This window comes from Drosophila gunungcola, unplaced genomic scaffold (assembly GCF_025200985.1).
Source record: "Drosophila gunungcola strain Sukarami unplaced genomic scaffold, Dgunungcola_SK_2 000078F, whole genome shotgun sequence".
NCBI lineage: Eukaryota > Metazoa > Arthropoda > Insecta > Diptera > Drosophilidae > Drosophila > Drosophila gunungcola.
In genome coordinates, this window is record NW_026453241.1 from 169196 (window position 1) to 194732 (window position 25537).

The 25537-nt window shown below is 46.1% G+C and overlaps 5 protein-coding genes across 5 annotated transcripts; 2 read left to right on the forward strand and 3 right to left on the reverse strand.

Moving 5' to 3' along the window:
- Positions 1-126: 126 nt before the first annotated feature.
- LOC128264794 (CAD protein) lies at positions 127-19359 on the reverse strand. The gene is given in 9 exon segments (XM_053000466.1): positions 127-464; positions 539-922; positions 2328-4161; positions 5733-5872; positions 12687-12791; positions 12867-16136; positions 16595-16938; positions 16941-17359; positions 19085-19359. Coding segments are annotated over 8 exon segments (6693 nt in total). The 5' UTR covers positions 17347-17359; positions 19085-19359; the 3' UTR covers positions 127-254.
- On the forward strand, positions 6790-11855 carry LOC128264795 (uncharacterized). The gene is made up of 2 exons (XM_053000468.1): positions 6790-7577; positions 8933-11855. Exons 1-2 carry the CDS (start codon positions 6970-6972, stop codon positions 11499-11501), a joined length of 3177 nt encoding a protein of 1058 aa, XP_052856428.1. The 5' UTR covers positions 6790-6969; the 3' UTR covers positions 11502-11855.
- Positions 19360-20017: 658 nt separating the features above from the next.
- LOC128264797 (nuclear envelope integral membrane protein) lies at positions 20018-22793 on the forward strand. The gene is made up of 3 exons (XM_053000472.1): positions 20018-20182; positions 20239-20972; positions 21228-22793. The coding sequence occupies exons 2-3, from the start codon at positions 20250-20252 to the stop codon at positions 21798-21800; spliced, it is 1296 nt and encodes a 431-aa protein (XP_052856432.1). The 5' UTR covers positions 20018-20182; positions 20239-20249; the 3' UTR covers positions 21801-22793.
- Positions 22794-22931: 138 nt separating this feature from the next.
- Positions 22932-25018, reverse strand: LOC128264798 (uncharacterized). The gene is made up of 2 exons (XM_053000473.1): positions 24878-25018; positions 22932-24094 (listed from the first exon to the last, which is right to left on the reverse strand). Exons 1-2 carry the CDS (start codon positions 24959-24961, stop codon positions 23006-23008), a joined length of 1173 nt encoding a protein of 390 aa, XP_052856433.1. The 5' UTR covers positions 24962-25018; the 3' UTR covers positions 22932-23005.
- A 25-nt stretch (positions 25019-25043) lies between these two features.
- Positions 25044-25492, reverse strand: LOC128264799 (uncharacterized). Its single transcript, XM_053000474.1, has 2 exons — positions 25352-25492; positions 25044-25286 (listed from the first exon to the last, which is right to left on the reverse strand). The coding sequence occupies exons 1-2, from the start codon at positions 25397-25399 to the stop codon at positions 25044-25046; spliced, it is 291 nt and encodes a 96-aa protein (XP_052856434.1). The 5' UTR covers positions 25400-25492.
- Between the last annotated feature and the right edge of the window lie 45 nt (positions 25493-25537).

The window sequence follows — 25537 nt, forward strand, 5'->3', positions numbered from 1 at the left end:
TTTATTAACCTTCAAATTTGTTCACATATTATGGGATCTTCTAACTGTATTTTAAGACATCCGGGAGCTCCTCTATTGTAAAGTAATCGATACACCCCATTAAAAACAGACATATTAACCAAATGGAACAATATATTCGTATGCTGCAGCACATATGTATGTACATACATATGTACAATGTGTGGTATAAAAAGTTGTATACAAAAAATGGAGAGTCATGGAGTCATGGAGTGGGTTGGCCGGGGCGGAATCCTCTAGAGCGCCGTGTTGCGACCGCCGACGACCATGGCGAGCAGGGCCATCCGGATGTACATGCCGTACTCCGCCTGCCGGAAGTAGGCGGCTCGTGGGTCCGAGTCGAAGTCGCGACTGATCTCGTCCAGCCGCGGCAGCGGATGCAGCACGATGGAGCGCTTCTTGGCCAGCGTCATCAGCTCGGGCGTGACCACCAGCTGGCCGCAGCACTGTGGGGGATAATAGGGATATATATGCATATATGTATATGGAAAATCGGAGGGATAGTGGGCGCATCACTCACGTTCTGGTAGTCCGCCTCGCTGTCGAATCGCTCCCGCTGGATGCGCGTCATGTAGAGCACGTCCGTGCTGGGCAGCACCTCCTCCAGGCGACTGGCGAAGAACTGCTTGATGCCGCGCTGCTGCACGAACTGGACGATCTCGCGGGGCAGCTGCAGGCTCTCCGGCGCCACATACTGCAGGGTCACGTTGTACAGGGTCAGCAGGCGGGCCAGCGAGTGGACGGTGCGGCCGTTCTTCAAGTCACCCACCATCGTGATGGTCAGGCCGTTGACCGTGCCGATCTCCTCGCGGATGGTGAAGATGTCCAGCAGCGCCTGCGTGGGATGCTCGCCCACGCCGTCGCCGGCATTGATCAGCGGCTTGCGGGAAAAGGTGGCGGCGCGCTGTTAGGGAATTTACCAAAATTATTGTCCACACAGCGGTAAAAACGTACATCGTATATCATGAGAAATTTCATGATTTTACCATAAATCAGATTTTTGATTTTATTTATCCAAAATGCTGTTAAACTTGGCATCATTAATGAGGTCAAAATAAAATGTACTTTTCGGATATAATATCAAAATAATATAGTTTCTACAATCTAGAAGCGTTTAAAAGATTCATAGGGCAGAATCGGAATTAGAATCCTAAGCTCTTTTCTTCATTAAGATAAATTATATTCAAATTGTTTATAATAAACTCAAAATTCACATTGGCAAGTGAAAAACAAGAAAAATTTAACAAACTGTCTTCATTTTAAATTTGTATGATTTAAATTTATAATTAGTATTTATTAAATTAAATAAAATAAATAAAGCCCCATGCAATAGTTAATATATTTCTGTACCCCATCTATGTAAAGCTGCGGTCATAATAAAAGTAGTGGGACAATGTAAACTGCTCTAAAACATACCTTTAAGGCATAGGAAAACTTTAGTTTTAAATTATATTAATGTTTAGTTACCAATAAAAATAAATAAGGTTTGAAATACTTTTAAAATGAATTAGTTTTTCAAGAAAAATTAAAACTGCTAACAGTTCTATAAAAATTTACTTTTCAAAACACTGCAGTAAATAATTTTCAACAAATTTAAGAAAGAAAGCATAATTTCCCATTGCACCATCCGCTCTGGCATTTGATTGTATTTTTTTTTTTAATTTAAGAAAATCACATTTTTTATTCTTCTGTTTGATTATGTTTTAACGAAAGGCCAACAAATTTAAGTGAGTTATTTGCAAATTTATGTTCATGAAAGACAATTTCAAAAAAAATCAAAATAGTTTCGAGAAGCATATGTATGTTTGTAAAAAGCGTACTAAAATTGGTGTTCCAAAAAAAAAAAATATAATGTGATTTTTTTTAATTTTAAATAACGCAAAAACCAGAGCTGAGTGACTATTGGTGAAAACAAGAAAAGCCTTATTTATCAAAATCAAATGCAGTTGGGCGTGCTCAAATCTTGTGTTGCCCTGTGTTATTATGTGATTATGTATCAAGGCCATATTTAACCGGCGGTTGTTTTATTGATGAAGAAATGTGTTTTTTTTTCGTAGCGGAAAGGACTTACACATAACTTGCTCTATAACGCAAAAACCAGAGCTGACGAACTATAGATGTTGGCCCTTCACAAAACTTATGAATAATAATGCATACACCAAGGCTATATCATATATAACCGACTGTTAATATAAACCTTGTTTGTAAACTGTTGGCGACATTTAACCGGCGGTTGTTTTATTGATGAGCGGCAAGGACTTATGCATGTCCTGGTTTGGAACCACTATGCTCCCCGCCCCTCTACTCACCGCTACGGCTCCGGGAGTGGGATGACGGAGCACCATGACGTCCGCGTAGCTGGCCATCACCTTAATGCTGTCCTCCAGGGTCTCGCCCTTCTTCACGGACGACGTGATCTGGTCCATGGTGATCACCCGGCCACCCAGGCGCAGCATGGCAGCGGCGAAGCTGCACTGCGTCCGCGTGCTCACCTCGTAGAAGACGCTGGCCATGATCTTGCCGCGCAGCAGCTCGTCCACCGGGCGATCCTTGGTGACCCGCGACTTGAGCAGCTGGGCCAGGTTGAAGATGTCGTTGAGGTGCTCCTTGTTAAACATGTCGACGGCCAGGATGTGCTTGCCCACCAGCGAGTGGGCCACCGGATTGGGGCTGGAGGTGCGCTGCAGGTACTCCCGCAGCGTGGTGTTGCTGGTGGAGTCCAAACGGACGCGTGGCGACGGCGAAATGGGGCGCAGGAAGCTGGCGCCGTCCACGAAGTGCACCTTGGCGGACGATGAGCCCTGGGCGCCCTGGGTGGCCTGGCCCTCGGCGGTCAGCAGGCGGGCGAAGCAGTCATTGGCATCGCTGTCGCTGGGCAGCAGATCCTGGGCCGCCTCCGACGGCAGCTGGCCGGGCTTGGAGCGCACATTCAGGCCGTAGCCGGGCTGCACCAGCACCTGGCCATCGATGAAGGCCACCTCGCCGCGCAGCACCACCCGGTGGACGCGGCCCTTCACCTTGGTGCCCTCGAACGGCGTCCAGCCGGACTTGCTCTTCAGCTCGCTGCCCGTGATGGTCCACTCCTCGTCCAGGTCCACCTCCACATAGGTGTGCGCCTGCTCGGGCAGGTTGAAGATGTTGCGCGGATTGCGGTGAAACTTGCGCTTGATGTCCTCCAGCGTCAGCCGACCCTCGTGCACTGCCTGCAGGAGTAGCGGCAGTATTGTCTCCACGCCCGGGAAGCCCGGCGGCGGCCGCTCCCCGCGCTTCTCCGCAAGCGTGTGCGGCGCATGGTCGGTGGCGAACACATCGATGTACTCGAGGTGCTCCCACAGCGCCTCCTGGTCCTCGGGCGAGCAGAGCAGCGGTCGCACCTCGGCCATGCCCTGGCCCAGCCGCTCCACGTCCTTGGTGCTGAGGAAGAGGTGGTGCGGACACACCTCGCAGGTCACCTTGACGCCCTTCTCCTTGGCGGCGCGGATCAGCTGGATCTCCTCCTTGCGGGCCACATGGCAGATGTGCACCGGACGGTCCAGCAGATGGGCCAGCATGATCACGGCCGCCGTGCTCTGCTTCTCGGCATGGCAGACGATGGGCGCCCGCTTGGGCCAGTGGGAGAGGTGCCGCTGCCAGGCGGTCATGTCGCTCAGCCGCAGGGTGCCGAAGGTGTCGTTGAGGTACATCTTCAGGCCGCATGCCTGGCTGGCCAGCTCGTGCACGTGCGCCCAGTTCGCGTCCGAGGCGCCCACATACAGGGCATAGTCGCAACGGGCTCCGGCCTTGGCCAGCTCCTGGAACTGGCCGAATGTCTCGCGGTCCACGATCGACGGATTGGTGTTGGGCATGGCGCACACGAGGGTCACTCCGCCGGCCAGGGCGGCGGCCGTGCCGCTGGCAAAGTCCTCCTTGTGCGTGGCCCCCGGCTCGCGCAGGTGCACATGCACGTCTATGAAGCCCGGCAGCTTCACAATCCGGCGCGAAGTCATGCAGTCCGTGTGCGTCTTCATTGCCGGCTTGCCGCCGTCCATCATGCGCATCGACTCCACCAGCAGCTTGGTGCACTTGACGTCGGTCACCAGCGGGATCGAGTAGTCCACGGCCAGGCGGCGGGTGCGGTAGCCATGGGTCATGAAGGAGGATACCCTGAAATTATGTGCAGAAATATGCTTATTCAGGTGATTGTTTTTGAAAGTGCCTTAGGGTAAGTGTCCTTTTAACCTCATATACACCCAGAAAACAAAATTGTTTGATTTTAAGATAAATTGGCTTCATTTTAGGAGTAATTGCCCTAAATTTGAGCCTTCCATACAAAACTTAGGAAAACATAAACTAAAAAGAGACCCAAGGCAATTATTGCCTTAAACTAAAGGTTGTATTCCTAAAGTTTAGGCTATTTTTCCTTAATTCAAGGAATTTAGATTTCTGAGTGTATTTATTTTGTTCTATCGAATTTATATTATATAGCTATGTATATTTTTCTTATGGATTGTGTCTTTATATACTTTAAACCATTTTTTAGAAGTTTTTGGGCAATTAAGTTAAACAATCACGCACTGCTTATTTAACAACTTTATATACCCTTGCAGCTTTTGCATAAACTAAATGTTCTTTTAAAAAACTATAAGTGATTAAAAACAGTAAAGGGATAATAATTTTCCCCTAAATTAATTAGGTTATAATTTTAACAAAATTAAAACCGTAACTCTGAAATAATAACCCATAACTACATATCAAAGTTTTTTTAAAAATTAAAACACAGCGAAGTTATAATTTTTGTTTTGATTTTTCGATTGTTCCAATGGGATATATAATATATATATATATGGTTAAAATCGTTATTCTAAAATATATCTCAAGCAAAAAAAAACTTTTTCTTTTAAACTGCAAGGTTTTAAATCTTTATACCCATTACTCACAGAGTTAAAGGGTATATTGTATTCGCTGAAAAGTATGCAACAGGCAGAAGAAAGCAATGCCGACCCTGTAGTAAAAAAATATATATATACACATAGCAAGACGTTGTTGCATTTAACTATATAGCGTAAATATTTTATAATAATTAGTTAGCATAGTTTATGATATGATTATAAAATGTGACTTACATATTATATTGATTATCAAGAACAACATTTAATAATAAAAATGAAGGTATAAACAGAGTATACGAGTAATTTACTGTTTCCTGATTAGTTTAACTAATCAGCAAACTTAAGAGAGTACAAAAATGTGACTAATAAATGAATAATAATTAAAAATAATAATTGTTCACCATTGGTTTTACGATTCTCATTCAAGTTGGCTTTAACTTGGCACAAGCATTACTAAAGCTTACAAAAACTGACTAATAGTTGGGTAGTGCAAGCATTGGCATAACCATTCTTATTTAAGTTGACATGTAAGCATTCCCCTTTAGATAGCAAACTATATAAATATTTAACAGGGCTCGTCTTTTAATTTTCAGGCTTTGTTTGTATGGGCTCAAAAAAAAAGGAGAAGTATAACCAACTATGGTAACCCCCCTTTTCGTTTTGTTAAAAACTGAGTAATACGTATGCGCCTAGTCACTGCAATTGCAATGCAAATATTTGCAGTCGTAGCCTTACCACTTGGCTTGCGACTGGCTGCCTAGATTACAAACTTAATGGTCCCACTCCAAGGTGATCAACTGCATTAGGTTATCGGCAGTAAGTGGAGGTAAATGGTAGCACACTCACCGCCTCGCTCCGCCGCCGCTCATGGGCAGGTTGATGACCAGGTCGAACTGCTTGTTGGCCAGGAACTCGGCCAAGTGCCTCAGCTCCCCGTTGATGTCGTCCGGCGTCGTCTTGTCGAACGTCCACTGCACAGATTCCACCTGCAAGGGGGAAGTGGAGGGAGCATTTAGCCGGTGTAATGGGCAAAGGTTGTTATCATTATCAAGGGGCCATCGCCAAGGCCACAGGGCACCTCATCAACTTCAACTTCAATCAATTGTTTGCCCATAGCACACCATAAAGATATCACTATTTATGGATGTTCCATGTCTACATTCAAGACAATAGAACAAAAGGCCATAACAATGGCACAGTGGGGCAAGTGCCATTAAGAACAGTGGAGATTAAATTACTATGTTAATATAGTTTTTCAATTGGTATAAATTACTGAAGTAACCAAGAAAAGAAATCAGAAACAAAATATTTGTTAGACTTTTAACTTATGCTCTTCAAAGATTGTAAAGATTTTTTTTTTAAATACAATTTCTCTTTGTTTTTATATAGTAAATATTGTTTTAAAATTATTAAAATAACACAAATAATAATAATTTTGATGATTAAGTTCTTAATAGTTATTTACTTCTTTAAATCATAAAAAAAGTTGTTTTTAAATTAAAAAATATTTACACAAATAAATCAATAAAATGATTTGAAGCATTTTCAATAAATGAATTCAAAAGATCCACAGATTTGATAAATAGATACATTAAAATTTTTGGCGATATTCTATTTATTATTATAATGTTTATTATTTGTGAGGTCACTTAACCTCGAGCCGGCAAACATTATAATAATAAAAGATAAATATTAATCGCAACCCGTTAATATGTTAAAAATAAAATTCAGTTTTAAATAATACCCTTTTAAGGTCTCAAAATATCAGATCTATTATATCAGATCTATTATTTTATCATAAAAGCTCGCCTGCATATTTGCATGCCTTTGCAGCACGGTAAGGAGAAAATCAATTCCGTTAAAATACCAGGAACTGACTGATGGTAGATAGCCAGGGGGCAGGAAGAGGTGCTGGCCAGCCGGAAGAGCAGTCCGTGCTCTTATCGGCCCGATTGCGAGTGTCATTAGTAGATTCGCTGATTGGTGAACTCCAATCGCAGATTGCCAATTGTATCGGTTCGGTTTGGGCGGCAAGGCAAGACAAGACAGCCCGGCATTCAGTTAAGCATCATCGATCGTCGTCATGGGCTGCTCCTGGTCGCGACCCGAACAGGTGGACTCCGGTGCCACGCCCAACGCCCTGCAGGCGGGCATTCCCGCCCAGCGTCACCAGCGGAGGCGGCGCCAGGAGGAGAAGCGTCTGCGCCAGCTCCATAAGCTACAGAAACGCAATGCCCGCAAGCGACGCCGCAAGAGAGGCTCCGGATCCGGCTCTGTGGGACCAATTTGCGGCACAGACGGCTCCATTCAACGGCACCGACTCAGCGCAAGAACACATCCCGATCTCGCCCTGCAACTGCGTCTGCTGGGGGGCAGCAATGGCAGCAGTGCCACCGAGTGCGTGAGTGCCCTGTATGCCAGGACATTGGAGCAGCAGCGCGAGGAGTTCCAGCGCACGGTGGAGGAGAGGACGCTGCACCAGCTGGACCGCGAGCTGCACACCTTTCTGCTCAACCAACTGCTCCTGGGCGTCCAGTTCTTCGGGCATTTCGAGGCCGAGATGGGCGTGATCGATGCCCAGTTGCTGGCCAGGCGGCGCAACTGCTCCGCCGAGAGTCTGGCCGAGCACAGCCTGCTCCAGAGCAGCGCCATCGACGCAGCCGTTGCCAGGAACCTGCTCTTCAAGCCAGCGTGAGTCTTCCCATGTCCTCCTCTATTTTTATGATTTTTTTACACAAGGTTTCCCCCTCAAAGAAAACTAATTATATAATTATTAATTAATTATGTATATATGTGTAACTACTTTTCATCGCATTTCTCATTATTTATTTTACCAAAAAATTAATCCTTTTAGGGTACTTATGTTTTATCACACTCTTTTTTCTACCAACTTTCTTCCTTCTTTATAATGATTTTTCCGCTAAATTTATTTCTGGGCAGTTTTACTTTAAAACATTTGCAAGTAGTTTCATGATATCTTGACATTATCTTTATTAATACCCCTGTGGGTTGTTTTCCTTTAGTTTTCTATTTCATAAAGGAGTATCTTAACCTTATCAGCCTGCACCCAAAAAACAATATCTGAAAACAATGAAATTGTAGACTACATTTCCTTAAAAGAAATATTAACGTAATCTCGGACTTAGTATTGGCACATGTGGCCATAAATTCAGGTTCACGATTAGAAAAAATGATTGTAAGGCCCATAATTATTGTAATATTTCATTTCATTTAGATTTCGTTTCTGAGTGTATTCGTTTTGATATGTATATTAATACCAGTTGATATTTTTATATATATACCTCGAGTATATTGATATTTTTTCTGAGTTTCTATAATACCCATCTAATTATACCTCAACGTACGCCTCGTAGTTACTCGAATATTTTAATATTTTGCTGAATAGTCTATGTAACCATTCATTTATATTTTTCGAACATTTTGATATTGAATTTAACCTTCTTGTAAATCCTCAAATATTTTGATATTTTAATGAATTATTTAATTATGTGTTAGCGGATACCTTATTGAGGATTCTCTTTATACCAATTCTTTTTTACTTTAAAGTATTAAGTTTTAGCCGAGGATCTACTTGTTTTGTTTTTTTTAATATCTTAATAGCAAACATATACCTTTATGCAGATTATCGAATATTTTGATAGTTCTTTGAATCTCTTTATACCCATTCTTTTATAATTCAACGTTATTTTTCTGAAACTATATATACCCATTAATTTATGTCCTTGTGTATACCTTCCTGCAGATCTTTGAATATATCGATATTTCTCATTATACCCCTCGTTTTAAATTTAGGCGTATTACTTTTTGTAGGTCCTCGATATTTGATATTTTGATATTGTTCAGAATATATTTGTATGTACCTATCCGTTTATATCTTAACTTATTAAGAGTTTAATTCTTTACTCGCTGTATACCCAATTTGTATATCCTATCGTATATCTTCTCTTGGATCCTTGAATATTACGATACTTTTGTGATTCTCTGTACATCCCCCAACTGATATCTTAACGTATACCTTCTTGTAGATCCTCGAAGAGCCCGGCACAACCACTGCAGAAGCCCCTCACCTACGTGGTCTTCGAGAATGTGGACGTGGCCCGACCCCACGATGCCAACTACGACACCGTGGCGGCGCTGTGCAAGGTGCTCCTGGAGACGGACTACTACAGCACCACGCCCTCGCGCTCCCAGTTCGTCCAGCTGATGGAGCTGACCCGCTGGATGGGCTATGTGCGCCTCAAGCTGCGTGAGCAGTCCCCCAATTCGAATCCGAATCAGAATCCTCCGGCGGACAGTGGTTGCAGCTCACCCTTCCCGGCCAGCAGCAGCGATGAGGAGTGCTCCTCATCCTCGGGCTACAGTTCCGGGGACTACGACTATGTGTACTTGGCCCGGCTGAATACGCCGCGTCCGCTGGAGGAGCTGCGACTTGGGCGAAAGTTGGATCTGAAGAGGAATGTGCTGCCGGATAGCTGCATCCGGCGACTGGCCAACTGTCTGCCTGCCTGGCTGGAGCAAACCGATGACGAGGAGGACTCATGCTCCGCCTCCTCCAGCAGCGACGATGAGGAGGCGGGGGAGGAGGCGGGGCAGAAGGACCGGAAGTATCCACCGGCTGGCTATGAGACCGTCCAGGTGCTGCGCCAGTGCCAAGTGGAGCAACTGCAGCAGTGCTACCTCAGTTCGCAGCAGTTCATGCTGTATTTCGGGGAGCTTCTCCGCCAGCACTTGGCCCCTCAGCTGGGCATCAGCCAGGGCCAACTGGCCGAGGCCTCCTATCGCGGCTGCAGTGTGTACACGGCCCGCGAGGAACTGGTGCCCGCCATCCATGTGCCCAACTCCTGGCCGGACTGCGCCTTCGAGTTCTGGCTGAGGGCGCGGCCGCGCCTGACCAATCTCCACACGGCCGAGCAGTTCCAATGGCCCACGGAGCAGATGAGGAAGCGCATCCGCTCCTTCGGCTTCCATGTGGTCCCGGTGGGCTATGCGCCCAAGCATTCCCGCAATCCCTTCCGGGAGCTGGAGTGGCGCATTGTCTTCCCCCAGGCGGAGCAGTACCTCGAGCGGCACTGCCTCACGCCCATGCAACTGAAGGTGTTTCAGCTGATGAAGCTGCTGGTCAAGACATTCGTGGAGGGCTCCTGCTCCTCCTCGCCGGCGGATCTGCTGGAGGAGCAGCTGCGGGCCCACCTCTTCTGGGAGTGCGAACGGCACAGCAATGACTGGCCCGAGGAGTTCCTGGGCGAGCGCCTGGTGCGCTTCATCCGCTCGTTCGACGCCTGTCTGGCGAGGAAGCAGCTCAGCGACTACTTCATCGAGCGGCGCAATCTCTTCGAGCATGTGCCCGAGGACACCCTGATGCAGCTGCGCACCATCATGGCCGGCATTGCGGAGCAGCCGCTGCTGCATGTGGTCCAGGCACTGAGGAATCTCCAGCATGCCCCACACTTCTATCCGCCACTGGACTACGGCCGTCTGTTGCAGAACCTGTGCAGCCAGGACTACCTGGAGCTGCATGGTTGGGGCAAGTTTTCGCGTCCCCGGCAGGGATTTCCTGCAGCCCAGGAGGAAAGGCGGGAGCGGTTGGAGCCCGGCCAGGACTTGGTGGCCACCGATGCCCGGGGTCTGCTGGGCTTGGCCCAGCATCAAGAGCGATCGCGGGGCAAGCTGCGCAGGAAGACACAGCTCCTGAGGGCCCAGACCACCAGCCAGCAGCAGCAGCAGCAACAGCAGCTCCAGGGTCAAAGGCGCTCCTCGCTGGAACTCCTGGATGAACTGCAGCTGCTGCTCAAGCAATCCCATCCAGATTCCGGCAGCCGTAATCCCGTGACACAACCACAACTGAACAACGGCCTGGAGATCCTGCGACGCAGCAATCTGCTCGAGCTGCTGCTGGATCACCAGCTGGCCATGTTGGCACATGCCACGCGCCACTTTGGCAATCGTGGACACGCCCAGCTCTACCTGGAGCAGGGTCAAAGGTTGTGTCGCCTCTATCAGCACCTGGGTTGCGCCCAACAGGCCCAGCACTTCATCCAGGCGCTTCAGCTGGCAGCCACTCAAATGGAGGTCATGTCTGCCAACCCCTTGCCACACAGACCAGGTGCAATGGACGTGGAGGTGGAGGTGGAGGTGAAGGAATCCCCGCCGGTGCGTAGAAAATCCATCAAGTTTCAGGAGCATGTGGTGCAGATACACTCGCCAGATCCGCTGGCCAGGCCCCATCACATGCCCCATCTTGAGAGCCACAAACTAAGTGGCATTCTGAGGGGGAATCATCGACAGGAGGAGGAGGAGGAGGAGACACAATCACGCAACGAGGATAAAATCAAAGCTACAGAGGAGGATATACTACCACCTGAAAGAGTAGTAGAGAAATCGGAATCGAAAGTGGCAGAAACTGCCAGGCAGGAAGCACTACTCTCGCTGAACGGAATCCTCCAAAGACTCAATCTGGACACGGACAAGATGCAGGCCTTGAGCAGCAAGACGGAGCAACTGGTCCAAAGAGTAGCCCCATCCGAGGCCAAACGAGAGGAGCTCAAGGATGTCCTCAAGCGCAACACGCAAAAGCTGAAGGGCGCCTTTAACTAAACATGATTCATTACAGATTAGCTATACATATATATATATATATATATATATATATATATGTATATATATTGATATATTGATATATTGATATGGGGAAGGTAAGCTAAAAGTGATAAGGGCAGAGATAAGAATGGGATTTACTAGTTTTATAGATCATAGGCACTGTACATAAGTTAATGTTGTCTGATTCCATTGCACATACATATGCGAGTATTTGTAATCTGGAATTCAGTTGTGTTTCCCTATGATGGCAATGTTATTGAATATTTTACTAAATATATACCCAATTCAAGGTAAATAAACACTGGAAAATAAATAATAAAACTACTCAACTTTGTTGATAAACATCTTAAACGAAGTCTGATTAAAGTGATATGAACGTAATGAGGAAACAATGACCACTTAAAACCTAATTTTAGGTATTGAGTTTATACGTAAAAAAGGAAGCTAAAGATTAAAATTAATTGACCTGAATCTAACATTTCAAAAGGTAATTTATGCATTAAAAATTGGAGATAAAGTTATAGAAAATAAAGAGCATTAGCTTATTACTACATAAATATATTAATATAAACAGATATTTCTGTTTAATGAATGTTTGTTGAAACTTTAAAAGTATGATCTAAAAATGCTTAAAAAAGATGAATATATTTTACGGTTTTTGAATATTTGTTTTTTCAAACAATTTTTCAGTTTTAGAAAGAAATGATTTTGCTTCTGTTTTTGCTATTCCAATGTTTTTGTCAGTTATAAATAAATGCATATAACTTAAATCCTTTTACTATTTGTTGTTGTTTTTTTTTTTTTTTTTAATGTTAGTATTTTTTTAATAAATGAAAAATTATAGAAATGAGATCACAAAAAGAAAATATTGCTTAGAACCTATTGTTCTTTTTTTTTTGATATGTATATAAGAAAGGTTATGTAAAAACCAATCAAATTTTTGAATAAGAAGGAAATATGGTTTTGCAAATAACAACATTATATAACATACAATATTATAAACCCTGTAAGTAACAGGTTGTAGCTTTGGTAAAACTTTAAATTTTTTTGAAAGCCCAAATAAAAAAATATAAGTTCCAATAAATTTAACAATTAGGTAAACCCTATGGTAAGTTTTAACTCTTGGTGCTTCAATGCCCTGATATAATATAGTTAAATGTAACAATTAAAGTCTGTACTCACATCAACGCCATGTTCGGCGTAAAAGTCACCGGTGCCCATGGAAGCGTATAGCTTGTAGCCCATCTTGGCCAGATCCCGTATCGAGGGCAGGAGCTCCATCTTGTGCTGCAATTGGGATGACACAATAGTCAATCAATATACATATGTATATGCAAACCGGGTAGTAAGTGTTGAGCGTACCTTGAAGCTGCCAATGGAGAGGAGAACGGCGTTCTTGGGTATCTGGAAGCCGGTGGACATCATGGCCTTCAGATAGGCCTCGTAGCGGTTGTCGCCGAAGCAGGCCACCTCGCCGGTGGAGGCCATCTCCACGCCCAGCTGGACATCGGCGCCGGCGAGGCGGGAGAAGCTGAACTGGGGCACCTTGACGCCCACCTTGCCCACGCCCGGCAGCACGTCCAGGGGCTCCACGTCGAGGCCCACAATGGCCCTGGTGGCGGTGGCCACAAAGTCATGGTCCAGCGTCTTGGACACGAAGGGGAAGGAGCGCGAGACGCGCACATTGCACTCGATGACCTTCAGCTCGTTGTTCTTGGCGATGAGCTGCATGTTGAAGGGACCGGTGACGTCCAGCACGCTGGCCAGATCGCAGGTGATCCGCTTAATGGCCTCCAGCGTCTCGGCATTGAGGTCCTGCGGCGGCGTGACCAGCGTGGCATCGCCCGAATGCACCCCCGCATTCTCCACATGCTCCGACACGGCCATGCAGAGGATGCGGCCGTCGGCGGCCACCGCATCCACATCGATCTCCTTGGCCTCGGTGAGGAACTTGGAGATCACAACCGGATGCTCGCGACTCACCTCGGAGGCGGCGTTCAGATAGGTCTCCAGGTCCTGGTTCGAGTAGGCCACGTTCATGGCCGCGCCCGAGAGGACGTAGGAGGGTCGCACCAGGCACGGATAGCCCACCTCCTCGCAGAAGTCGATGGCCGACTGCAGGTTGGTCAGCTCCTTCCAGCGCGGCTGCAGGATGCCCTTGCGATCGAGCATGCGCGAGAACTTAAAGCGATTCTCCGCACAGTCGATGGACTCCGGCGAGGTGCCCAGCACCCGGGCCTGCTGGCGGTGCAGATCCATGGCAATGTTGTTGGGCAGCTGGCCGCCCATGGAGAGGATGATGCCCTCGCTGCTCTCCATCTCGTAGATGTCCATGACCACCTCAAAGCTGATCTCCTCGAAGTACAGGCGATCGCACATGTCGTAGTCCGTGGACACGGTCTCCGGATTGTAGTTGATCATGATGGTGGGTCGCTGCAGCTTCCTCAGCTCGCGCAGACAGCCGACGGCGCACCAGTCGAACTCCACGGACGAGCCGATGCGGTAGACGCCCGAGCCGACGACAATGGTGTGGCCGCCGGGGAAGGCCACGTCGTGCTCGCTGCCATTGTAGGTATTGTACAGATAGTTGGTGCTCGCCGGCCACTCGCCGGCCACCGTGTCGATCTGCTTGACATGCGGCCGGATGCCGAACTCCTGGCGCTGGTGGCGCACCGCCAGCTCCGTGCTCTTGGTGGCCTTGGCAATCTGCTTGTCCGAGAATCCGTAGCGCTTGGCCTGCAGCAGCAGGACGGCGCCCGTCCGACTGCCCGTTTTGGTCAGTAGGGAGTGCAGGCCGATGATGCGGGACAGCTTGTGCAGGAACCAGCAGTCGATCTTGGTCAGGCGATGCAGCTCATCGACGCACATGCCCGACTTCAGAGCGGCGGCCAAAACAAAGGGCCGCCGATCCGTGGGCTCCGACAGCTGCTCGGCCAGCTGCTCCTGCTCGAGGGTGACCACGTCCGGATCGAAGCCCAGCACATCGCCGTCGACCATGCGCAGGGCCTTCTGGAAGGCCTCCTCGAAGCTGCGCCCGATGGACATCACCTCGCCCACGCTCTTCATGGAGCTGCCAATGTGCTTGCTGACCCGCACGAACTTGGCCAGGTCCCAGCGCGGTATCTTCACCACACAGTAGTCGAGCGAGGGCTCGAAGCAGGCCGTCGTATTGCCCGTCACCGAGTTCTTGATGTCCGGCAGGGCCAGGCCCAGGGCCAGCTTGGCGGCCACATAGGCCAGCGGATAGCCAGTGGCCTTGCTGGCCAGCGCCGAGCTGCGCGACAGCCGGGCATTCACCTCGATGATGTAGTACTGCTCGGAGTGGGGACACAGCGCGTACTGGATGTTGCACTCGCCGACGACGCCAAAGTGACGGATCACCTTCAAGGCGGTGCTGCGCAGCATTTGGTACTCGCGATCCGAGAGCGTTTGCGACGGCGCCACCACTATGCTCTCGCCCGTGTGGATGCCCAGCGGATCGAAGTTCTCCATGTTGCACACCGTGATGCAATTGTCGTAGGCGTCGCGCACCACCTCGTACTCCACCTCCTTCCAGCCCTTGAGCGACTTGTCCACAATCAGCTGGCTGGAGTGGGCCAGCGCCTGCTGGGCCAGGCTCTGCAGCTCCTGTTCGTTGTTGGCAAAGCCGGAGCCCAGTCCGCCCAGCGAGAAGGCGGCCCGTGCCATCACCGGATAGCCCAGGCGACTGGCCGCATCGAGGGCCTCGGCCACGGAATAGACGGCCTCCGAGGGAGCCACCTGCTCGCCAATCTCGTTCACGCGATCGGCGAAGAGCTTGCGATCTTCCGTCTCGATGATGGACTGAATGGGTGTGCCCAGGATGCGCACATTATACTTGGCAAAGACCCCAGCTCGGTCCAGTTCCACGCCGCAATTGAGGGCCGTTTGGCCGCCAAAGGTGAGCAGCACTCCGTTCGGCCGCTCCGACTTAATCACCTGCTCCACGTAGTGCGGCGTGAGGGGCAGGAAGTAGCACTTGTCGGCCATCCCCTTGGAGGTCTGCACCGTGGCAATGTTGGGGTTGATCAGCACCGTCTGGATGTTCGACTCGCGCATCGCCTTGATGGCCTGCGAGCCGGAGTAGTCGAACTCGCCGGCCTGGCCAATCGACAGGCCGCCGGAGCCCAGGATCAGCACCTTGCGCACCGGCTTTACTGGACTGCGACTGGGATCCTCTGGCTGATCGAGCTTTCTGTTCGGTCGCAGCCGCTGCTCGATCAGCTGCGGAATGCTCACATCCCGCTGCGCAATGCTCTCCAGGAAGACGTCGAACAGGAACTCGGAGTCCTGGGGCCCGGCATGATGCTCCGGATGGAACTGCACCGAGAAGTAGGGCCGGCTGGCGTGCACGATGCCCTCGTTGGTGCCATCGTTGGCATTCACGAACAGCTCCGACCATCCTGGCGGCAACTGCTCCAGGTCCACGGCATATCCGTGGTTCTGCGACGTCATCAGGCAGCGTCCCGTGCCGCGGTGCAAGCAGGGCAGATTGTGGCCCCGATTGCCGTACTTCATCTTGTACGTGGAGCAGCCGATGGCCTTCGCCAGCAGCTGGTGGCCCAGGCAGATGCCGAACACGGGCTTTCGCCCCTCCTCCAGCACTTTGCGCACCTGGAAGAAGGGATAAAACAATATTCAACAGTAATAGTGGATGATGGATGGCTAAAAAAAAAGTAGTAGGGCAATAACGCCAGCAGGTATTTATTGAATTTCGTGTTCTAGTCATTACAATATAAAAATCAACTATTCAAAATGAACATTCCTGTTTAGAAAATAAACTAAATTAAACTTGTTTTTAGTTTTTTCTGTATATATTCATAATTTTATGTACCAAATTGGTCAAATATTGTTAATGAATTTGGTTTTTATGTAAAAAAAACGATTTTTGGAAGTCGTTTTTTTTTTAATTCCCAATTCTCGCGTTTTTTGTAAGGGGTTACATTATCCTATTTTGCAAAAATTTGAAAAACTGATTGGAAATTTTATAACGAATCCAACAATATATGACATTCTAACTTCTGACCATTGTTTCCCATGCTTTAGATACAAAACTTGATTTTTTAACCCACCTGTTGGACGATCTCGTCGCAGCTCTCCGGATTACCGGGCCCGTTGGACAGGAAGAGGGCGTCGAACTGCTCCTCCTCGAGGCGAGCGCTCCAGGGGAGCAGGGTGACCGAGGCGCCCCGCTGCAGCAGGCAACGCAGCTGGTTGAGCTTCAGGCCGCAGTCGAGGATGGCGATCCGCGGACCCTTGCCATTGGGATCCCCGTACACTTGCCGCTCCTTCACGCTGCACTCCCTGGCCAGATTCCTGGTGTTCGGATCCACGAAGCTGGACTTCTGCAGCCCCTGGAGCGGCGGCTCCTCGTAGACGATCCTGCCCAGCATGCTGCCCTGCTCCCGCAGCTTTTGGTGAGGGCTCGGGTGTCGATGCCACTGATGCCGGGCACCTGGTGCTGCTCCAGCCACTCGGGCAGCGTCTTCGAGGCGCGCCAGTGCCATGCCGCGTCGGCCACCTCGCCCACCACCAAGGCGGTGGCCTGGACGACGCCCTGCATCCACTCGAAGTGCAGCGGCAGTCCGTGCTCGTCCTCGTCGGGCGCCGGCACGCCATAGTTGCCGATCAGCGGGTACGTCAGCACCAGGATCTGGCCGCTGTAGGAGCGATCCGTCAGCGCCTCCGTGTAGCCGACCATGCCCGTTTGGAACACCACCTCGCCGCCCACTCCCCGGGACTTGTCTGCAGGAACGTGGCCAAAGGAGTTGCCCGGCATCACGGTGCCATCCTCGAGCGCCAGGTAACAGTTTGCAGGGGGCATCTTGGATGGGTTTCTGGAGAAGTTGGGTAAATCAAATTATAAACCAGGACATCAGCTCAGTGAGTACTAATCGTTTGCCAATAGAAATTTGCTTAATATATATAATTTAATTTTTATAAATTATCAAAACAACAAAAATAAAACCAAAGACTGCCAATTTTCAATACAGATTAGCTTAACCAACTTTCCCTCTAGTTTTGATTAGGAACGGCAGAGTATGACGGTGGAATATTTTATGAAAATTCGGGACGGCAAGTTTATATGCACCGACATTGACGGTAGACGGAGGCTAATATAAATTGTCTATTAACTTTACGTGACCCATTATTTTCCCCATATAGGACATCAAAAACTTGTCAAGTTTTTAAATGTTTAAATTAATTAAAATGTTATTATTAGACTATATCCACAAACTTTTACGTTTTGGTATTTGTACACAAAAAAATTGTTAAAACAAATTTAAACCAAAACTTCTTTTTTATGTTCCCTTCCGTTCCCAAACAGGAATAATATTTCTTGTAAAAAAAAAAAATGGTCTTTAATAAACAAGTGAAGTTGGTTATCAAAAGGGGATTTTATCTCTTAAAAGGTGAGAAGTAAAGAAAAACAAACAAACATGAAAACGAAACTATTTATGCCTACGATCTGATAGCGATATACGATTTGAGGAGTTAAATTAAAGAGTTATAGGCTTAAAAATATTATTGGAAGCAAAACTTAAATAAATTTACCCATTAACACTGATTTTTATTTGTTTTACAAAGTGACATTTGTTGAAAGCAAGTAAAACTAATATTTAATGCAAAAAATTTGCAAACCAATTTTTTATTGTGATTAATGTCTTTCAAAAATACTAATATTAATAATTCTGCAAAATTAAATAAAGAAAACACGATAAATTCAGGTTGAGAATCGCCATTTCAAAAATAATATAGATAACAATAGGGCCCATTAAAAACTTAACATAACCAAAGTAATTATATTTCCAAAAAAAAAAACAATAAATTTGAGTTGGGGAACTTTTAAAAATAATTTATGTACAATGTACAAATTTCCTAAAATTGTATAATTTCAAGAAATGCCCTTAAATTGTACTTAAATATATATTATTTGTTTTTCAAAAAGTTAAATAATATTATCAACGTTTTTAATGAACTCAAAAAGTAAGTGTAATACCAAAACCTTGCAATACCACATATACCTTTGGTTTTTACAATTCCAGGGTACTAAGCTAACAAGTACGCCGCAAAAGCAACATGTGTTTTTTACACACACATACAGTTTGCCGATACTTCTTTTATTAAAAAAAGGGCACCAAAAATCATAAATGCTCAATGTATTAGTTCAAATACATATAAGCCTGTCTGGCAACATGTTGCGCGGTGGGAAAAAAAAATGGAACAACAAAGACCACAACATGATTCTGATTGGGAATGGACGGTGCTTATCAAGCGACTTAATTTTTTGTTATTGCTATTCACGGTTTGTTTACACCCCGACAAACGGCGTAGAAAGAAGAAGAGCGACCCCTGTGAGTGTGCGTGCGCAAGCACGTGTGTGAAACTTTGGTTCGAATTGGAAACCGGTTCGAATGCGACTGAGAATAACAATAACAAAAGCCCAATATAAGAAGGACCTCACTAACCTATAATCTAAATCAAGTGATCCTTTAATAAGGGCGGACAAAAACCGCTCTTTCTTCCTTTGTCCTTTGTACCCACATTACAATCACACTTACAGTTTCGTGTACTTGTAAGCGAAGCACACTCTTTCTCTCTGTGCTGCACTTGTAGTCGTGAACACGTTTTAGTATGGTTTAAATGCGCCTTTTGTTATTTTTTCGCGATGTTGTTAACAGAACACGCAAATTTCGCACTTCGTCAAATTTGGTCTGACATTCAACAATGTTTGCTTGCAAATTGGCTCCAATTAGCGGAGTGAAAGGAGCAAACCAAAGTCAAACAACTGAATTCACCGCCTTATTAAATCGGGCTCTGGATGATCAGGTCCTAAAAAATACCACAACAAAGGGCTGGTGGTAAGTTAGGCTAAATGTATAGCGTGTGCGCGAACCATTACAATGTACAGTGCACGCTCTGTACAGTAAACAAAAAGATACGCCTTTTTCTTCGCAATCAATTCCTTTAGATCTGCAACTATAAATTAACTTACATTTGTTTTTACGTAAATTGGTAATCCTGTACAATGGAAATAAATGTCGTAGAATTTTGTTTAGAAGATTTATAAGAGCATTTATACTAATTAATTATTACTATTATTACTAATTTTTTGGAGTTCGGTTTAAACTTAAGAGCGATGCCACCTTATTTGTAATTTGTCCATAAAAATATTTATATAATATCGTTTCCCAATTTCTTAAATGAATTTAGAAAGTGATCTGCTTCATAATGTATGACTTGGTATACAGGCTACCAAAACTGCTCCCAAAACAAGAAACTTTTATAAAAATAATGGCCCAAAATTTTTGTGCGCATTTTTTTATTTATATGATACTTGTTTTTTTTGGAAGCAATTTTGGTAGCATAAATACCAAGCCTATAAGTTTAATATCAAAGGTTCAAATTATGTATTTCAAAAATGTGCTTATGGTAAGTAATAATAGTGTTCTTTGCATTCGAAATAAATTTCCGCTCTTGTTTGCCTTAAGCAGTAAAAACTGTAGTAAAACGAACACCTGACAGCAGTGCTTACAAGCCAGAAAGTATCAGCTATCGATAGTAGCGCAGTTATCGCTTGTGCCGTCGGCGTTCCTATCGCTATCGCCGCCGGCGTTTTGGATTGTGCAAATAATAATAAACAAATCATCAGTTAAAAGGTGAGTGTTTTTGTGATTTCACAGGGTGAAGTAAATGCTAAGATACGTCCCCATAGATCGTGTAAAAATGCAGTGGACGGTACTTTGTCTGCTGGCAGTGGCCGTGATGTGCTCATCAGAGAGTCCGGCTTCCTCGGACACGGCTTTTCTGACGCCGGGCACGTCCATAAATGTCACGGAGAACGCCTACGGATCGAAGACACTGCGGACGTACTGCTATCCGGGCAAGCGCTACTCAGTTCTGAATCTCTTCGAGACGGTGGAATTCGTGCTGACGATCGCCAGCGAGGACTATGCCCAGTATGGGGGCAGGACGCCGGAGGAGGTACTGGAGCACTACAACGAGCAGCAATCGCTCTTCAGCATCACCCTGTTTTCCCAGAAGCGTCAGCGTCTCCAGCTCTCGCCATTTGACCAGCAATGCATCGGGATCTCCTCCCGACAACCGTACATTGTCGTTCTGAACACCATTCAGTTGGATCTGTGGCGATTTGTCCAGTTCTCACTGGGCCTCCTGACCTTCTGGAGCGCCCGGCGGCTGGCGAAGAACAGTGTGTTCTACTATCTGGCCGGGGTCCTCTTGGGCATCTGCGCCTCCCTGCTGGTGGTCATCTACCTGGCCGCCAAGCTCTTTCCGCGGCGACCCATGATGTACGGCGTCCTCATCGGCGGCTGGACTATTGGCTTCTATGTCCTCAAGCAGCTGGCGGACAACTTGCGACTGATCCTGCTCACCTACCGCGACCACGTCGTGTGGTATCTGGTGGTCACCGGACTGATTTCGTTCCTGGTGAGTATTTTATGATCTTTTACTTAATATAGCAGCGCAACCAGTTTACGCTTATATTTATAGCGCTTGTCACGTTGAATGGGAGATACAAACTTATTTAAACAGGCTTACCTTAAAACTATTACTAACATTTTTTCTTGCTCAATATTTTAATTTTTTATTTTTAATAGTAAAAACAGAGTATTAAGATTATGAAGTCACCAAATCCATATTTGTTTATACTTATCAATTTCTTTAATTTTTTGTAACAACCAGATTTGCTATCGAATTGGCCCGCCAAAGAATCCGCGCTCCCAAAATATCATCATGTGGGTGCTGCAGGCGATGGGCGGTGTCCTGGTGTACTTTTGCAGTTGGCACACGAGCGCCTTGGTCTTTCTAATGGTAGTGGCCTTCGTGGCCCACTACTTCCCCAGGGCGTGGGTTCGTCAAGCCAAGATCATGTACCGGCGCCGCTTTCCGCCGAAGAGGCGGCTTCTAACTCAGGAGGAGTACTACCAGCAGTCGGCGGAGGAGACCTCGAAGTCCCTAGCAGAGCTAAGGAAATTCGTCAACAGTCCGGAGTGCAAGCAATGGAAAGTGATCAGCAACCTGCGCAATCCCATGCGCTTTGCCACATTCGCCAATGGTGCACCGCATCTGGATGACGAGGAGATCGAGGACTACTCGCGAGCCATTGAGGAGTCCATGGAGGCGGCGCCGCAGGAGGATCCCGAGGAGTTTCTGCAGTGCAGCATGTACTATCGTCCGTCGGGAAGATTCCGTTTAAGTAGTCCTTCGCGACACCGGGTCAACATACCACTGCCGCATTCCCAGCATCGCACTTGAAGGAAGTCGTAAAACAAGAAGATCAAGGATGATTTACCCGAATAGAATGCAGACGCCCATCCGTTGATGCACCCCACCAACCAAACCAAAAACTCATTAGGCTAAGCTCAAACCATCCCCGTGTGTATATTTCGCAACCGTTTTCAAACTTCCCACCCTTATTTCATTTTGAATTCATTTATTTTATGTTTCTTGAAACTGAAGTTATAGTTCCACTCCATTAATATTTGATTACATTTTTTGTACTTTTTTGTGTACTTTTCTTGAGACTGAAGTTATAGTTCCACTCCATTTTTATTTGATTTCGTTTTTTTGTACTTATTTGTGAACTTTTCTTGTGACTGGTTAGGAATAAATCGAAAACATAAATGTTATATGATCCATGTGTATTTATTTCCATTACCAAACAATTTCTTATCTTTCATGGCTCTGATTTTTATTAACAGCAAGGAAAAACAATACCAAGGTATAGCCGTTTATTTCTAAGTTCAGTTAGGGGTACAAATTTATTTAAAAATTTAATAAACAAATTTCAACGGAGGCTTTTAGAGGTCCGGCTTAACCAATTTTTTCTCTAGTTTTGCAAGCACTGATTATAATTATTAATATTTTGAGTTAAATCAAAAGAATTTGACCATGGAGTTTTAGAAAATATTGATTACTCTTTATCTATTTATGCTAACAAGTTGGGGAAAAATGGTGACGTTTTCTCAGTCAAAACTGCGTACAACCTGCTGTCTCAGCATCGATCTGAAACACATAATTAATAATAAGTCCGGGAAAGTAAATACAATTATTATTATTAATTAAAAAGATTTAAATCTATGTTTCTTAACTTTTTTCCCCTCTATAGGTATATAGTTATTAGTTAAAAGTTGTAATTAACATCAAATGGTAATGCGAACTTTGTTTTATGCTACCGGTCGATCTCAAACATGAATCAAATTTCTAATGAAAAGGTCGCATTACAGACAAGTGAAGTTGATTAGCAGAAACAACAAAATTAGCTTTTCATTTTACGAATATAGTAATTTTATTAACTCTGAAAAACTAAATAAATATCTAGAAAATACGGTCATTTCTGGCTTAGAATCGCAATTTAAAAATTGGAAATATATTAAATATTACCAATTTATTAATAGTATTTATTAAACACCTCTGAAAACCAAATAAAAGTCCATAGCGTTAAAGTACATCCATCCCGCTTATTTTGGAGGAGCACATTCGATCGGCAGCCATTGGCAAGCCTCCGATGGAGGCATGTGCATTTGTCCAGGCAGCATCTTCACCAGTCGGCGCTCCTTGTCGTGCTTTTCGGCGGCACACAGCGTGAGGTCACGCTGCCGGAAGATGAGGGCGTCCTCCACGTAGGCGATGGACCAGAAACTGGTCGACGAACTGGGACTGCCGGACCGCAGGGCTCCCAGTCGATTGCCCTCGGTGGGGTCCACGTAATAGTACCATTTGAAAAGCTCGCCGCGCAGCGTGAACACCGGAGTGGAGTGCTGCTCCTGGACAAAGGCGCGTATCAGGCCCGCGGAGTCGGTGTAGTTCTGCTCGTGCCAGGCGAAGACCTGTCTGCCGTTCAGCCCGTAGTTCCACTCGTCCGTTATGGTGGTGTATATGTACTCGCGATCGGAGCGACTCAGCAGGCAGAAGCCCACCGGATTGAAGAGCAGGCCCAGCACAGGTGGCAGACTCCTAGCCAGCGCCTCCAGCCGCCTCTGGAGGCCTGCATCCACGCTGGCGTACATGTGATGGGTCCTTATCTTGCTGACCATATGGGCCATGTTGAAGAGGAACGACTCGCTGCTGTCCTGCATGGCCTGGTACCGCCAGAACAGGGTCAGCTGCGCCTCGATCATCATCCTGAAGCTCACCTCATCGCGATCCGCAAACAGTTTCTCCAGCTGCTGGACCAGCTTGTCCGGCGGCCGATAGAAGTACACATCCTCGATGGCGTTTACCAGGACATCCCGGACCAGGGCTGGCTCCACACTGGCCGCCACATACATGCCGTAGGTCTGGATGCTCTCCTCGGCGTTCAGCAGATTGGCCAGGCGCTGCGACATGAGGCTCCTCAGGTGGCGCCGCACCTCCTGCTGCAGTTCACAGGCGGAGCGACCCGTGGCCCCACTGGTGCACTGCATCTCGTCGCGGATGAAGGTGCCCAGCTGGCTGTACAGGCCCTTCACCTTGTCCGTGTCGGTGGCGAAGTCGGAGCGGATGGCGCCCCAGATGCTCTGGAACACCTGAAGCTTGTCCCCGCGATTGGCGCTCCGCCGTAAGGTCAACTAAAAGGCAAAATTTAAAGTTCACTTATATACGTTTCGATAGTACAAAGTTCAATTGATCTTATTTTATCATTTAATATGTATTTTGGCATTATAATAAGCCGAAATATTATGAAGACTACGCGTTGATTGTATGATTTATTTAGGTTTCTAAAAAAGACTGAAAATTATACAGATTTATAAATCTCATTTGGATTATAAACAAACCAGAATATATTAAAGATTATCTATGAATTTGATTACTCCAAATAATGTTAATAAGCATTTATATATATTAGCTTCTAGAGTCCAAAGTTCAATTGATCTATAAAAAGATAATATAATATGTTTTTTGGTTTATAAGGAAACCTTTATATTATATATAGATTACATATTGATAGAATGCTATGATTTGATTTGGTTTATAAACAATACTGCATATTATAGAGATAGCTTGTTGAGCTTTTGATGTCATACGATATGATCTCATTTGGATATATATTACAGATCATCTATGGATTCGATTTACCAAATAATGTATATATGTATATTAGTTTCTAGAGTCCAAAGTTCAATTGATCTATAAAAAGACAATATAATAAGTCTTTGGGCTTGTAAAGAAACCTTAATATTATACATATATAGATTACATATAGATTGTAAGATATGATTGGAAATATAGAGATTAAGCAATTTGAGCCTTTGTACAATGAGCTCATTTGGATTATCAACAAACCGAAATATTATAGAGATGATCTTCTGATCCAATTACTCCATAGGATATCATTTCGTTTTTGAACAAACCTGAATGTTGTCCAAATCTGGCTGCAGGGGCAGCACCTCGCCCAGAGCCACTGGAACACAGAGGAGGAGGAGGAGCAGGTGCATCTCGCTGGACGATCGTTTGTCTACTGATCAGTGGGTATGGCATGTTGATGGTGGTCTTATCACATTCCCGCCCGCAATGGGGTCACCACAGGTCCATCTTGATTTGCTTGGCAGCATCATCGCTGGGGCTCGCTGGGTGTGGTCGTTTCTGCCCCACCATGGCCACCGACTTGATGCGCTGCGTCAGCTGTTCCATGTCCATGGCATTCGAAATGGGATTGGAGCGATCCCGCTCTCTTCTGGGTCGCGGCACCACGAATCCCCGGTAGATCTCCTCCAGCTGCCCAGGCGGCATCTTTTCCACATTTGGGAGGTAGATCTCCCTCTGTAACGTAAATAGCAATGGTTTTTGGTACAAGGTAAAACACTAACGTTCTATTAAGAAGTCACCTTTTTGAGCTGTTCTATGATATCAGCACGGGACAGATCCAAGTCCATCACTATATATTTAGTAATAATAAATAACTTGCCTTAATCTTGCAAATTTCAAAATAATTTGAACAAATATAAACAAAACAAACTCGGGCCTTCTAATCGATATCTTATCGATCAGCTCTATCGTTCTAGAGATGATAT

Bases quoted from the DNA above. Each gene is read 5' to 3' on its own strand.
- LOC128264797 (XM_053000472.1), top strand. From the start codon at position 20,250: ATGCAGTGGACGGTACTTTGTCTGCTGGCAGTGGCCGTGATGTGCTCA. The intron at 20,973-21,227 runs GTGAGTATTTTA...TGTAACAACCAG, and splicing joins CCGGACTGATTTCGTTCCTG to ATTTGCTATCGAATTGGCCC.
- LOC128264798 (XM_053000473.1), bottom strand. From the start codon at position 24,961: ATGCACCTGCTCCTCCTCCTCCTCTGTGTTCCAGTGGCTCTGGGCGAG. The intron at 24,095-24,877 runs GTTTGTTCAAAA...TTTGCCTTTTAG, and splicing joins CAGATTTGGACAACATTCAG to TTGACCTTACGGCGGAGCGC.
- LOC128264795 (XM_053000468.1), top strand. From the start codon at position 6,970: ATGGGCTGCTCCTGGTCGCGACCCGAACAGGTGGACTCCGGTGCCACG. The intron at 7,578-8,932 runs GTGAGTCTTCCC...ACCTTCTTGTAG, and splicing joins AACCTGCTCTTCAAGCCAGC to ATCCTCGAAGAGCCCGGCAC.
- LOC128264799 (XM_053000474.1), bottom strand. From the start codon at position 25,399: ATGGACTTGGATCTGTCCCGTGCTGATATCATAGAACAGCTCAAAAAG. The intron at 25,287-25,351 runs GTGACTTCTTAA...TTTACGTTACAG, and splicing joins TCATAGAACAGCTCAAAAAG to AGGGAGATCTACCTCCCAAA.